Below are 14,800 nucleotides of genomic sequence, written 5' to 3' on the forward strand. Positions count from 1 at the left end.
CTACTCAACTCTCCCTGATCAAATATTTTTGTTTGCTAAAAAAGGGGGGAATGTGGAAGACGAATGTTCTCTTCGTTCCCTTGTACTAATTCATGTCTGAGAAGTAAGCTTTACGAAACCAAGTAACAGCATGCTTTGTTTTAGCAAACAGAAAAATGTTTGTGCAAAGGACTCAAGGTCTGAGCATTCCACACATGAGTCTGCCTTATCACGTTTTCCCTTAGCTTACATCTGAACGCCATAACAAAAGGAGCCAAGAAATCAAGTTGCACAAGGGGCATTGAAGGGGCTAAAGGTTTGTGTATAATAAACGTGTTGACTGTTACATTTTATAATGATATTAAATTACGCATTCTAGGGGTATAAAACTGGACCCCACCCAACAGACGGGGTTCAGAAGAGCCCTGACGCTGTCATGTATATTTGATTGTCTGCTTTTCTGAAACTCTTCTCACCGTGACTCTGAAAATAAAGCTGCTTTATAACCGCACCTGCTGTCGGGTCTGAGATTTTTGTAAAAGTCTCTACGGAACAAAGCTATATCATTTCTTTGAACCTACATGAAGGGGTGTATTGCTGTCAAAATGATGCAAGGTTAAGAGCAACAAAAGGTTGTGAAAAGTTAATCTTATGTACAGTATGTGTGTGCTTGTCACCTTGGATAGGCATTATGCCAGGGCACAAGCACAAATGAGGCAGAATTTCAGCCTGGGTAGATGTTTGTGCTTTTTTACAATGTCATTACAGGGCAGGAAAACAGCTGTTGCCAGGAGATCCAAAAGAAAGAGGCTGAGAGAGAGAAGACAGAAAGGATATAATACTACCTGCCCCCTGGAGGACACATAGTCCCATGTAGGAACCTCTTTGACCATGTTCTTCCTTTAATAGAGCGGTTTGCAATAGGGATGCATGAAAGGCTCAGTCCTTTAAAAGCAAAACAAGACCCAGTATGACCAGAGGACACTAAAAGGGGATTCTAGTCTGGTTTTCCTGGAACAAATATAGTAACATCCCTGACCCCGGAAGTGGTTCTGAGAGGATGTATAATGCTTCCTCATTGATAGAGGCATATTGAGCTGAAGGTGAGAGGACTGCAGGTGGTTGTTTTGTCCTCTATTTATATGGTATTTAGTATTCTCTTTTTATTTAATTGTCCTCTGTGGACTCAGTGTAAGAATGGTTGCCCCAAAGACACACTTCTGTCTTAAGTGACTAAAATGATAAAGCCAGAATACTTTTGTATTTCTTTGAGATGCGTCACACACCTTGCTCTGATTCTAATGGAGAATCTCAGCTTGATGTTGTATTCAGGCAACAGTACTATTAAGAAACAAGATACATCTACACAGTCCAATGCTAATAACTATAAGAAATCCAACATGCCTCTGTGCTACTGAAAATTTCTTGATAAAAAGTTAGGGGTTTATGCTTTTCTGCTGTTGCCAATGAACAGCTTAGCTCACTAAAACTGTCCTGAACATGTCACATCGAGGAAGAAAACTGGCACACATGTACTGAAGCCAGAGTAATGTTTGACATGTCCAAGTGGACAAGTTAATGTTTAGCAAGGTCAGAGAGATAAAGAGCTTTTTTGTTGCAACAAATACGTAATGAAGCAATGATTCTGAAGGAGAAACACAAAGGAAAAAGTAGTGACAAAACCAAAATTGTATGACATTTTGATATTGCTTTCATTTATATAGGATGACTTACAGCTGCAAGCCTAAAAAGCAGTATTCTTCATGGATACTTAACATCGAAAAGTCAGTTCATTCAAAGTTTCACAAATATTGCACTGGGCCACTACTTGAAACTCATTTTCTATGTCTGAATCTGAAAAGGTTGCATCAATCACAGCTCAGTGGTAATGGTACAAGCTTAAAGGTGTCTCAGTATTGCAGCGACTATCAACATGCATTGTGTTTCAGCTGGCTAGGGTTCAAATTCCTGATTGATGCCTTATTTGTTCATTTTACTATTTTAGCTATTTTAATATTGTTACTTTTGTTATTTATTTGCATTATTCTGTGTTTTTATTGTTGTTTGTATAATGTTACTTTTTATGTATTCATGCAGGTGTTACTATGTTTCATATATTTTGTGGGTGGATTCCCACCTTCACCATTTACAACAAAAATATAAAATGTCCCTTGTATGTTACATGGGAATCATTTAATGCTCTTTTTACTTAATTTTCACAATTTTCATTTTTAAATCTGAGCATAGTGCTACCACTGAAGTAGTTGCAGTCTTTCAGCATTCAGTGGGAACAAAAAAATTCAGTTACATGGTGTCACCAAGACTCGGTTTGAGAACTACTGCTATAATAAAGAAATTACCATAGTTTAACAGCTAATTAACTGGAATTCCAATCATGCAACCATCAAAAAAAGTGCTACAGTGTTTTAAAGGCAGGACTAGACATCTTGCCACTGGTTTCTTGGGTGCACATAAGCCCATTCTTTTAGGTTGATCATTGGTGCAAAGTTCTACCCCGAAACACTACTCATCATTATGTTGTATCGAGCTGTTTGAGCTGAACGTTTAACTTGTAAAACAAAATGATGGCGCCGAGATATCACTTGGTGATTGATCACTTTATCAGATAGGACATGAAGGCTGCATTCCAAGGAGCGGTCCACTGAAAAACAAGCTGATATTAAGAGTGTTCCCAGTGTAAGTTCCTTGCAAGTTCTAACAAATCTTTGCATCCATTATCTTGCATACCAGTTCCCTAAAGTAACTTTGGAGGTCAGTGAAATGTTAAGTATCCCTAACCTGAAATTGTAAAATCCCAAATGCTCCGAAATCTGAAACCTTTTGAGCACTGACACTATGGCACAAGTGGAAAATTCAGCACTAGAGGTCTATTGAAAATGCACATACCAAAAACAAAATCTGTTTATAAAACCTGGGGCATCCACATTAAGCAATTTACCTTTATACATTTCAGTCATCTTGTAAATGTATCGCCCATGAAGCTGAATGATACACAATTAATGATTTGGGGGTTGGGGTGTCCCATGAAGTATTGAGTGCTCAGAGGAAATGACATAAGATCAAAGATCAGGGACTTTGGGGAATTGGGAATATATGTGAAGCATCAAGTGCCTCAGAGCAACAAAACACAGTTCACAGAGCTTTGTCCCTGTGAAGCGACATAATAACACCTGTACTGAAGTTCAAACGTAGTGCACTGAACCGTTATAATTACTTCACTGGTACCTTAGAGGGAACATAAGCTGGGAGCCTCTCTTCTGTGTTCTGGGGTTTATCAGAATGTCACTACTTACTGTTCAGAAAAGCAGGTTCATTCTTGCTATCTGCCCTTATTGCAATATGACTTCAGTAAATTGCTCTGATCACGTTAGGAAAACTGGATGTTGGCAAAAACATGTTATGTTTTATATATGCACATGAACATCATACAAAAACTGAATGTAGTGCCTTTATTCTTTCGGTCAGTTAATGGCTCCTAGCACAGCATTATGGAGTGTAAATTCACACCACTGACCCTCTTAAAAGGGAATGAAAATACAGTCTCTAAATCATATTTATCACTTTTGAAGTGTAATATGTTTGTCATGTCAACATGCATTATAATAATGGCTAGGTAGTATGAATTATTACACACATGAGTTGTCATTTAGCTGGTTTGTCTCTATTTCCATACTTGATTAAGGGTGACCACAAGATATTTCACTATGTATATACAAATATTCCAAAATGTGAAAATATCTGAAATCTGAAATACTTCTGGTTCCAGGCATTTTGGATTATGAATACACAAATTCTATCTGTTTCTGTATAAAATATCTTTATAACATTGACAAGCCTCACAACTCTAAGAAAGTTCTATGTATGTGTACTGATTAAAGGCATACTGAATTATTTCAGGTTCCTCTAATTAGGAGAAGTCTGCTCTAGACATTTATGTCACTTGCCTCTTTTGGAAACAAGTAGTCTTCAAGAATGACCTCATTTTCCAATGTTATCCTCCCATTCCCAGGCACAACAGGGTATAACCTTAGCGAAAAAAAAACAATCACAGGTATAATTAATAAAATCAAAAAAGAGGACTATAACCCAGCCACAGGGGATGCACAAACCAGCATTTCTTTGTACTGGCTCCAAGCCCAGATAAATGGGGAGGGTTAAGTCAGGAAGGGCATCTGGTGTAAAATTTTGCCAAATCAATATGCGGATAATAATACAAATTTCCATACTGGATCAGTCGAGCCCCGGGTTAACAATGACCACTGGGTGCTGGTGGAAATTGGGCTACTGTTGGCTGAAGAAGTAGAAGACGACGGTGGAGATGTGTCCTGAGGCAGGAGGAGAGGAGGACAGTAAAGAGAGTGGAACTGAGGATAGGGAGTTTGAATGTTTACTGTATGACTGATAAGGGGAGATAATTAGCAGATGATGGAGAGAAGGAAGGTTGATATATTGTGCATGCAGGAGACTAAATGGAAGGAGAGTAAGGCCAGGTGGATAGGAGGTGGATTCAAATTGTTCTATCATGGTGTAGATTGGAGGAGAAATGGAGATGGGGTTATTCTGAAGGAAGAGTATGTTGAGTGTTTTAGAGGTGAAAAGAGTGTCAGAAAGAGTAGTGATTCTGAAGCTTGAAATTGGAGGAGTGATGATGAATGTTGTTAGTGCATATGCATCGCAAGTTGGGTGTGAAATGGATGAGAAAGAAGATTTCTGGAGTGAGTTGGATCAAGAGATGAACAGTGCACCCAAGGGACAGAAAGTGGTGATTGGTGCGGATTTCAATGGACATTTTGGTGAAGGGAACAGAGGAGACAAGGAGGTGATGGGTAGGTATGGTGTCAAGGAGAGAAAAGAACATCAGATGATAGTGGATTTTTCAAAAAATGATGGTCATGACTGTGGTGAATATGTATTTTAAAAAGAGAGAGGAACATAGGGTGATGTACAAGAGTGGAGGAAGATGCACACAGGTAGATTACATCCTATTCAGAAGAGTCAATCTGAAGGAGATTGAAGACTGCAAAGTGGTGGCAGTGGAAAATGTGGTTAAGCAGCATAGGATGCTGGTCTGTAAGATGACGCTGGAGATCAAGAAAAGGAAGCAAGTGAAGACAGAGCCAAGGATTAAATGGTGGAAGCTGAAAAAGGAAGACTGCAAAATTGAGTTTAGGAAGGAGGTGAGACAGGGACTGGGAGGCAGTGAAGAGTTACTAGACAGTTGGGCAACTAAAGCAGATGTAGTTAGGGTGACAGAAAGAAGGGTGCTTGGTGTGACATTTGGACAGAGGAAGGAGGAAAAGGAAACCTGGTTGTGGAATGTGGATGTACAGGACAGTATACAGAGGAAGAGGATAGCGAAGAAGAAGTAGGATAGTCAAAGAGATGCAGAAAGTAGACAAGAGTACAAGGAGATAAGGCACAAGGTGAAAAGAGAGGTGGCAAAGGCTAAAGAAAAGGCGTATGATGAGTTGTATGAGAGGTTGGACACTAAGGAGGAAGAAAAGGACCTGTACCGATTGGATAGAAAGAGGGGCTGAGTTGGCAAAGATGTGCAGCAGGTTAGGGTAATAAAGGATAAAGATGGAAACATACTCACAAGCGAGGAGTATGTGTTGAGTAGATGGAAAGAGTACTTTGAGGGGCTGATGAATGAAGAGAACGAGAGAGAGAAGGTTGGATGATGTGGAGATAGTGAATCAGGAAGTGCAACGGATTAGCAAAGAGGAAGTAAGGACAATTATGAAGAGGATGAAAAATGGAAAGGCTGTTGGACCAGATGAAATACCTGTGGAGGCATGGTGTTTTGGAGAGATGGCAGTGGAGTTTTTAACCAGATTGCTGAATGAATCTTGGAAAGTGAGAGGATGCCTGAGGAGTGGAGAAGAAGTGTATTGGTGCTGATATTTAAGAATAAAGGGGATGTGCAGGACTGTAGTAACTACAGGGGGATAAAATTGACAAGCCACAGCATGAAGTTATGGGAAAGAGTAGTGGAAGCTAGGTTAAGAAGTGAGGTGATGATTAGTGAGCAGCAGTATGGTTTCATGCCAAGAAAGAGCACCACAGATGTGATGTTTGCTCTGAGGGTGTTGATGGAGAAGTATATAAAAGGTCAGAAGGAGTTGCATTGCATCTTTGTGGACCTGGAGAAAGCATATGATAGGGTGCCTCGAGAGGAGCTGTGGTATTGTATGAGGAAATCAGGAGTGGCAGAGAAGTACGTAAGAGTTGTACAGGATATGTATGAGGGATGTGTGACAGTGGTGAGGTCTGCGGTAGGAGTGACTATGATGTTTGCTGATGACATTGTGATCTGCAGCAATAGTAGGGAACAGGTTGAGGAGATCCTGGAGAGGTGGAGATATGCTCTAGAGAGGAAAGGAATGAAGGTCAGTAGGAACAAGACAGAAAACGTGTGTAAATGAGAGGGAGGTCAGTGGAATGGTGAGGATGCAAGGAGTAGAGTTGGCAAAGGTGGATGAGTTTAAATACTTGGCATCAACAGTACAGAGTAATAGGGATTGTGGAGGAGAGGTGAAAGAGAGAGTGCACGCCGGGTGGAATGGGTGGAGAAGAGTGTTAGGAGTGATCTGTGACACATGGGTATCGGCAAGAGTGAAAGGGAAGGTCTACAGGACGGTAGTGAGACCAGTTACGTTATATGGGTTGGAGACGGCGGCACTGACCAAAAAGCAGGAGACAGAGCTGGAGGTAGCAGAGTTAAAGATGCTAAGATTTGCACTGGATGTGATGAGGATGGATAGGATTAGAAATGAGTACATCAGAGGGTCAGCTCAAATTGGACGGTTGGGAGACAAAGTCAGAGAGGCAAGATTGTGTTGGCTTGGACATGTGCAGAGGAGAGATGCTGAGTATATTGGGAGATGGATGTTAAGGATAGAGCTACCAGGGAAGAGGAAAAGAGGAAGGCCTAAGAGAAGGTTTATGGATGTGGTGAGAGAGACCATGCAGGTAATGGGTGTAACAGAACAAGATGCAGAGGACAGAAAGATATGGAAGAAGATGATCCGCTGTGGCAACCCCTAACAGGAGCAGCCGAAAGAAGAAGAAGAAAAAAGATGCCTATTAGTTTTTAAAGAAACACCATTATATTCCTGGCAGTAATACATAAAATCCCTACCGCAGAATCTCCTTTATGACAGCTTTCATGTATGTCATCTGGGAAAGGTGTTCCTTAGTGGGAATCTGGTGGTCCGGGCAAAGTGAGGAGACTTCAAGGTAAAGGCGTTCTTGCACAGCACAGTCTCTAGCCAAGTGATAGAGGGTCCATGACAGGGTGTTGGATGTCTGGAATCAAGAAGGAGGAAAGTGATCTGTTAAATTAGGTTAAAACATTTGTAGTATGCCATAAGCCTTTATCTAAACTTAATAAAAAAACTCTGAAGGAGATACAGTATAGAGATAAATGATCTACAAGCTAAATAAATCAGCGTGATGGACTGAATGTTCTCTTCTCATGTGTGACACATATTACATTGTAACTATGATAATAAAACAGCAACAGTCTTCCTTCATTATATTAAGAGCGGACATAAGCCGGTAGCACATTACACGTCTTCTAGTCAGAGAGGATGTAAAACTTGATGATTGGGACAACTAAAGAAACTGAAGAACTAATGTATAAATCCAGGCAGCATTACTATGAACACGGAGAGAAAGCTAATAAGCATTTAGCTCAACAAATCGACAAGCAAGAAGTTCGCAATGCAATCCCAGTAATCACCAACACGAACGGAAATGAAATCATTGACCATAAAAATATAATGCACATATTTAGAGACTACTATAAATCCTTATATTCAACTGAGTTTAAAGACGACAACACACAATCTAATGCATTTCTGGATACATTACAGATGCCACAAATAGATACTTTTAGTGCGGAGGGACTGGATAAACCTCTGGCGCTATCAGAATTACTAGAAGCTATAAAGTCACTTCAAGGCAGGAAAGCAACAGGCCCTGATGGCTACCCTGCAGAATTTATAAGAAATTCTCCGCTCAGCTAGTTCCCCTCATATTAGCAACATTTACAGAAGCTAGAGACGATCAAATTCTACCTCAAACTTTTCGCCAAGCATTAATCACTGTCTTTCCTAAACAAAATAAGGACTTATTACAATGTGCATCATATAGATCAATTTCACTTCTGAATAATGATGTTAAGATACATTCAAAACTCATAGCTAGAAGGGTGGAGAAAGTGCTGCATTCGGTCATATTGCAAGATCAAAGTGGATTTATCAAGGGTCAACACTTATCTTCCAATCTTCGACGTCTGTTTAATAGAATATACTCGCCAACAAAGTCAAACACTCCAGAAATAATATTATCATTGGATGCAGAAAAAGCATTTGACATGATTGAATGGAAATACCTTTTCACTACATTAGAAAAAATTTGGGTTTGGCCTGAACATTTGTTCATAGATCAAACTACTGTATACCAATCCAGAAGCTTCAGTTTTTATTACCAACATTTGTTCAGACTACTTTAAACTAGAATGTGACACCAGACAAGGACGCCCCTTGTCACCATTGCAATTTGCAATCGTCATTGAACCACTGGCGGTTCACTGTCGAAATTCTCATCAGTTAAAGGGAATTTTCAGAGAAGGACTGGAACAGAAAATCTCTCTCTATGCAGATGATATGGTACTGTATATATAAGACCCACAAAATTATGTGCCTGCCGTCTCAACAGCACTTACAGAATTTCAAAAGATCTCTGGTCTCAGAATTAATTTGAACAAAAGTGTACTCTTTCCAGTGAATTCTCGAACATATAATAATAGATTGGACACCCTACCTTTTATCATTGCAGATCAGTTTAAATACCTAGGGCTAAATAGCACAAGTAAATACAAAGCTCTTTATCAACAAAATTTTGCTGTCTGTATGAAAAAAATTAAGCAAGACTTGCATAGATGGTCAACCCTTCATCTCACTCTAGCTGGAAGAATTAACATTGTTAAGATGAATATTCTTCCTAAGCTTCTTTTTTATTTCAAAACATTCCTATATACATCAATAAATCATTTTTAAGCAATTAGATTCAACAATAACCACATTTATTTGGAACTCAAAACATCCACGTATCCAAAGAGCGACCCTGCAAAGAGCTAAGGCAGAAGGTGGCATGGCTCTACCTAACTTTCAGTTTTATTACTGGGCAGCAAACATACAAGCTATAAAAAACCTGGACACATATAGATGAACATACACAGGCTTGGTCCACAATAGAAGTAAAATCCTGCAGTACTTCTTTATATTCCCTGCTTTGTGCCCCAATAAATGCAAGTTATCGGCAATATACTGATAACCAAATTGTGCTTCACTCACTCAGAATATGGAACCAATATAGAAAGCATTTTAAGATGGAGAATCTTTTATCTGTGGCACCTCTGCAAGAGACCCACCTTTTTCAACCCTCGCAAACATATGCAGTTTTTAATATCTGGAAAACATTTGGGATTAAATTGCTTAGAGATCTTAATACAGACAACATCTTTGCATCCTATGAACAATTATATTCCAAATTTAACTTTCCAGCCACACATTTCTTTTACTATCTTCAAATTAGAAACTTTGTTAAACAGAACCTGCCCGATTTTCCTCATCTTGCACCCTTCCTCCATGCCGGAAAAAATGTTGCTCAATTTCAAGGACTTAGACACCATCTCTGCAATATATAAAATTATTTTGCAGTCCCTCCTTTTTAAAGATCCAAGAGGACAATGAGAAAAAGATCTCTTAATCAATATATCAGAAAAGGAGTGGAAAATAGCAATGCAGAGAATTCACTCGAGCCCCTTATTCACAAAGCATACAATTATTCAACTCTAAATTATATATCAAGCACATCTGTCTCGCCTAAAACTGTCCAAAATGTTTCCAGGGCAAGATCCAACCTGCGAACGTTGCAATCAATCCCAGCCTCACTCGGTCACATGTTTCGGACCTGCACCAAATTAACATCATTTTGGACCAAGATTTTTAAGTGCCTTTCAGACAGCCTTGGTGTCACAATCCCTCCTAACCCACTAGCAGCTGTGTTTGATGTTCTTCCAGATGGGTTTAAAGTGGAGAAGGACAAACAAACTGTGATTGCATTCACTACACTTTTGGCACGCAGACTTACTTACTTACACGACTCTTCAATTCCACCCGGGGGAGTAAATGCGAACATTAATTTTATTTTAATTTTTTTTCATTTTTATTACTATTTAATTTAATATTGTTTCTTTGTATCAGTATACTGCTGCTGGATTATGTGAATTTCCCCTTGGGATTAATAAAGTATCTATCTATCTATTTTGATAAACTGGAAGAATCCTAACTCTCCTCTTTTAAGTCAGTGGGAAACCAATGTTTTATACTATTTGAAATTGGAAAAAATCAAATATTCAGTTAGAGGATCTGTACAGAATGTTTTCAAAACCTGGTAGGATCTAATCAATAATATTTTAGAATAAGCTCTTAATGCACAGAGGAAGCAATTATCTCCACATTTCTTTTTCTTCTCCATTCATCTCTATTGCCCTATTAAACTCATCAATTTATGTATGTTTACAAGCCTTAAGTTTTACTCTGTTGGCCATGCTCTCTCTCTCTAAGGGGTGGGGGGCGACTTGTTTTCAATCCTATTTTTTGTAAAAATTGATCTATTGGTATGGAATAATTACAATAAAATTAATAAAATTAAAAAAAAAAAAAACTTGATGATTGAAATTGCTGATCTCATCACCTGAGGATGTCAGATTAAATGGCAAGAAATCACAGGAAATTACATGAATCTATGCCAACTTCAGATTTCCAAAGTATTGAATGCTTGCCCCTTTTTCTGACAGCCAATAAAGTGCTGCCTGACAAATGCTGAGCAGTATGACTTTCTATTCTATAGCAGGATGTAAAACACAATCAGTTAGGTAGATATGTCCCTCTTTGGTTTTTGAGGTACAAAACACCTACGTTCCTTATTCCTCGCATCTGCATTACATGCATTGTACTTCCAGTTGAATCGGCCCAAGGACTTAAGATAAAATCAAAACAGGTTGATTCTCATCTCCATTACTGGGTCACCTAGCCTGAATGTTATACCAGTCTATTGTTGGTCACATTCACATACTCATTCTGGGCCAATGCAGAGTCACAGATTAACCTAACAAGTATGTCTTTATACCGGAAAAATTGGTGCATTTTAATCATAACAGGTATTTAATAATAAAAACTGGCACAGTGCATCACAATGACCCATATAGACTATTTAATTTAATTTCTAAACAACTGATACTTCAGCAGAATGTGGTTGCCTCTATTGTTTTCAGTATCAACTCCTCCGTAACCCTGCATTCATTTGCACAGTTTGCACAGGCTCATTACAAGTACTTTATCTATATAGACCTGTCCCCTCAAGCATTGGCCCTTGACTTTAAATGTAATATTGGCCAAAGGTACCTAAGATCTAATTTTTAACAAAAGAATACATATATGCAGTAGACTGTATGGACCAGAAAAGAGTTTTAACAACATTAAAAAGTATGACAGCTGTTTTGATATTACAGTAGAAGGAGCTCTAAACTAAAGTGATTGGTGTATATTATTGGATGAACCAGAAATGAGACTTCTTGGCAAAAAGTGAACACATACTTTCTCTCAAAATTTAGTAAACTGCCATCAATATTGGGCATTCCAAAGCTGTCCTAAAACTCATATAAAGCCAAGGAGAGCACAGAAATAAGTGTTTATTATAAAAACATACAAAAGGGATTGATACGTGTATGGAATAAAGCAGTACAAAAATGAACAAAATCTTAACTGCCCCTTCATGGGCTAGACCAAACAGGATTTACACCACTGTCTAACTAGTTAAGTCCCTTGTGCACTTTCTCACCAAAAGTAGCCCACAAACACCAGTACATAATGGATTGACTGTGTCTACACTGGACCCTACATTAATATAAGAAATAATGTCTCCTGTAAATGACATTCCAGCTCCATCAGCTTGGCTGTAAGTATTTCATATGTCAGCAGACCCTCTGCCAGGCCAACATAAGACCTGAACAATATTCAAAATACTTGCAGCCCTGGTCTCAAACTGAGTACCTCTTATACCAGGTCATAAATTTGAAGTGGAAACCTCTGGCAACTTTTAAAAAGTATTTAGATGACATACTGGAACGTTTTAACTATTAGGTATCACTTCAAGAGAGGCCCACAGAATTCACAAGCTAATTAAAAAGGCAAACTCTGGACTCCTTGGTGGTAGTAGCAAAGGAGATAATTAAAACAAAACTGAGTGTCATTATGAACAATGCTCTCTCTGATACACTAACACTGAGGACTTTCAGCCAACAAAGTTCTCAGCAGAAGTGTGTCAAGAAACACTACTGGGGCTCCATTATGCCAATGGCAATACGTCTGCATAATGCGTCACTGTGACTGCGACAGCAATGTCAGAAGTTTTCTTTCTTTTAAATTTTATTGCTTTACATTCATTCTGGTGTGTTCAGACCAAAGCAAGCATGTATATATCACAGGCGGCTGGCTGCGGTCGGCAATCAGCCGCCTATTTAAGGAGCCGCCGCCCTACAATCAAGGCTGGAGTTGGGTGAGGAGGAAGACGAGGTCGTGGCAGAGGAGGCGAGGAGAGGCCCGAGTGATTTGTGTCTGAAGACAGTGACTATTGACTTTGGGGAACTGGGGGTTTGGTGGCGGTACACTTGACATTTGTAAATAAATGTGTGGTGATGGCAGAAACGGTGTCCGCCTGTGTGTGTCCGGGTCGCTCCATTTCACAATATATTTAATTATTCACTTAAAGAGCTTCCGTAAAAAAAACTCATTTTCCCCGGGGACAAATAAAGTTCTACCTAATCTAATCTTACAGCTTATTACCCTCTAATTTTTCAAATATCTTGCACTCTTACTGGACAATGTGTAAGTGTAAGTTCCTTAAAAAAGTCGTTAGCAGAAATGATCAAGAATAAAAGACCTTTGTACTTGAATCAAAAAACAAAAATTAATACAGGATAATGGGAAAGGCTAACTCAAACACAAGAAATAAACAGTATTAAATCTTCTGAAATATCGTCCTCGCCATTAACATATTTATAATACTATCTAGCCGTTTCCTGCGGCTCTGCCCACGTAGCAGTGAAACAGAACAAACTTTAAAAACCAATAAACAAACAGCTATCGCTAGCTAAGCAGAGGCAAGGTGTGCTTCAACATGTGGCAAGAGGTACAGCGACTCGAACGGAGACTGGTGTGTGAGTGCGGAGGGCCCTGCCCGGCTCCCTACTCCTGATGCCACGCTTCCCCCTACCCTCGGCCCGCAGCCTCTGCTTTGGAATAGCGCAAATATATCATTCCTGCAAGCGAACTATGATTCATAGCATTATGAGAGAAGTCGCACAATCAACCAGAATGTTCAAGCAAATCATAGAAAAAAGCAGATCTAAATCCATTAAGTAGTTCTTTCGCAAAAAGCGGACAGACATACAGCAGACAGACAGAAATTGGATTTTACATACATAGAGATGGACCAATACAGCTCCAAATAAGTCCCTAATCACACAGAATCAAAGAGAGAAGGGATACCACACAAAACCTTGAAGGTAAGGCAAAGCCGAGTAGCTAAATCTCACTGCAGATGATCATGAAGCCTGATTGTCATCCAAAACACTAAACTAACATATTAAAAAAACCTACAAAAAAAAGACATAGGAGGAAAAAAGTGACAATGTCACAATGCCATCCATCATGCTTTCTAACATGTAAGTCAGAATTTCACTGTACTCTGTACATGTGATAATTGTTACAGCAACACTGGTGACCCCAAGCCCAGGCGCAACAGTCTCATTGTACACTCACCGTGTCAACTCCTCCCAGCAGGAGCTCCATCAAACTGCTGTACACTTCACTAAGGGAAAGTTCACGGCTGACAAGCAAATGTGTGAGATACATCCCATCCACTACCTCGCCTTTCTTGGTCTTTTCTTCAATCTCCATTACTTTTTGATCAATCAGTGACTTTGCTGGAATTAAAGAAACATACAATCTTTCAGGACTGCAATTGGATTTTTTGAGGTAGACTTTGGACCAGAGAGCACAAACTACATCATAGTTTTAAGCTCCCAGACTAGGCACCGTCTCTGTGAAGAAAAATGGTGTTGCAAAGACATGCAATGTTAAGCTAACTGATTACAGTAAACCACACCATTCTGACTGGTGTCAAATCCAGGACTGGTTTTTGCCTTGCACATAATACTGGCTGGATAGCCTCTCGCTCCTTGTGACCCTGTAAAGGGATAAGTATGTTTAAAAAATGGAAGGACATGTGATTTTTAGGTAGAATAAATAATTGTTTCAGAAATTTTTCACTTATCCTGTAGCATCCCACTTAATACATATAGATACACACACATATACAGGTATGTTATATATATACTGTATATATATATGAATATGCTATATGCATGCACATACTAGCTGTGTTGCCAGGTTTCACCAAAGGAAATTTTGTATGACAATGGTTTTTGCCTTTAGGCTTTAAACCCTCAGGTTGTGGGTTCCAATTTCTGCTCCTGACACTATTTGGCCATGAGCAAGTCACTTTACCTGCCTGTGCCCCTACTGAGAAATAAAAGAAATGTAACTTTTATTTGTAACTGCTTATCCCAGCTTTTCTGGTACATTTGTAAATATTGCAAAATGCAATTACTACAGTGGCCATGTCTTTCAGACTGTCATCCTGTCTGTCTGCATGAAACAACCAG

At 39.2% G+C, this 14,800-nt stretch overlaps 1 protein-coding gene across 1 annotated transcript in view; it reads right to left on the reverse strand.

Moving 5' to 3' along the window:
• si:ch211-113j14.1 (sterol 26-hydroxylase, mitochondrial) overlaps window positions 1-14,800 on the reverse strand; it is a 54,055-nt gene that overhangs the window by 22,254 nt on the left and 17,001 nt on the right. Inside the window, exons 5-7 of the mRNA XM_039756544.1 lie at window positions 13,896-14,059; window positions 7,142-7,308; window positions 3,945-4,026 (exon numbers count right to left, since the gene is read on the reverse strand). Coding sequence (XP_039612478.1) covers window positions 3,945-4,026; window positions 7,142-7,308; window positions 13,896-14,059 — 413 coding nt within the window. The remainder of the gene's footprint in view (window positions 1-3,944; window positions 4,027-7,141; window positions 7,309-13,895; window positions 14,060-14,800) is intronic.

This window comes from Polypterus senegalus, chromosome 6 (assembly GCF_016835505.1).
Source record: "Polypterus senegalus isolate Bchr_013 chromosome 6, ASM1683550v1, whole genome shotgun sequence".
Classification (NCBI taxonomy): domain Eukaryota; kingdom Metazoa; phylum Chordata; class Cladistia; order Polypteriformes; family Polypteridae; genus Polypterus; species Polypterus senegalus.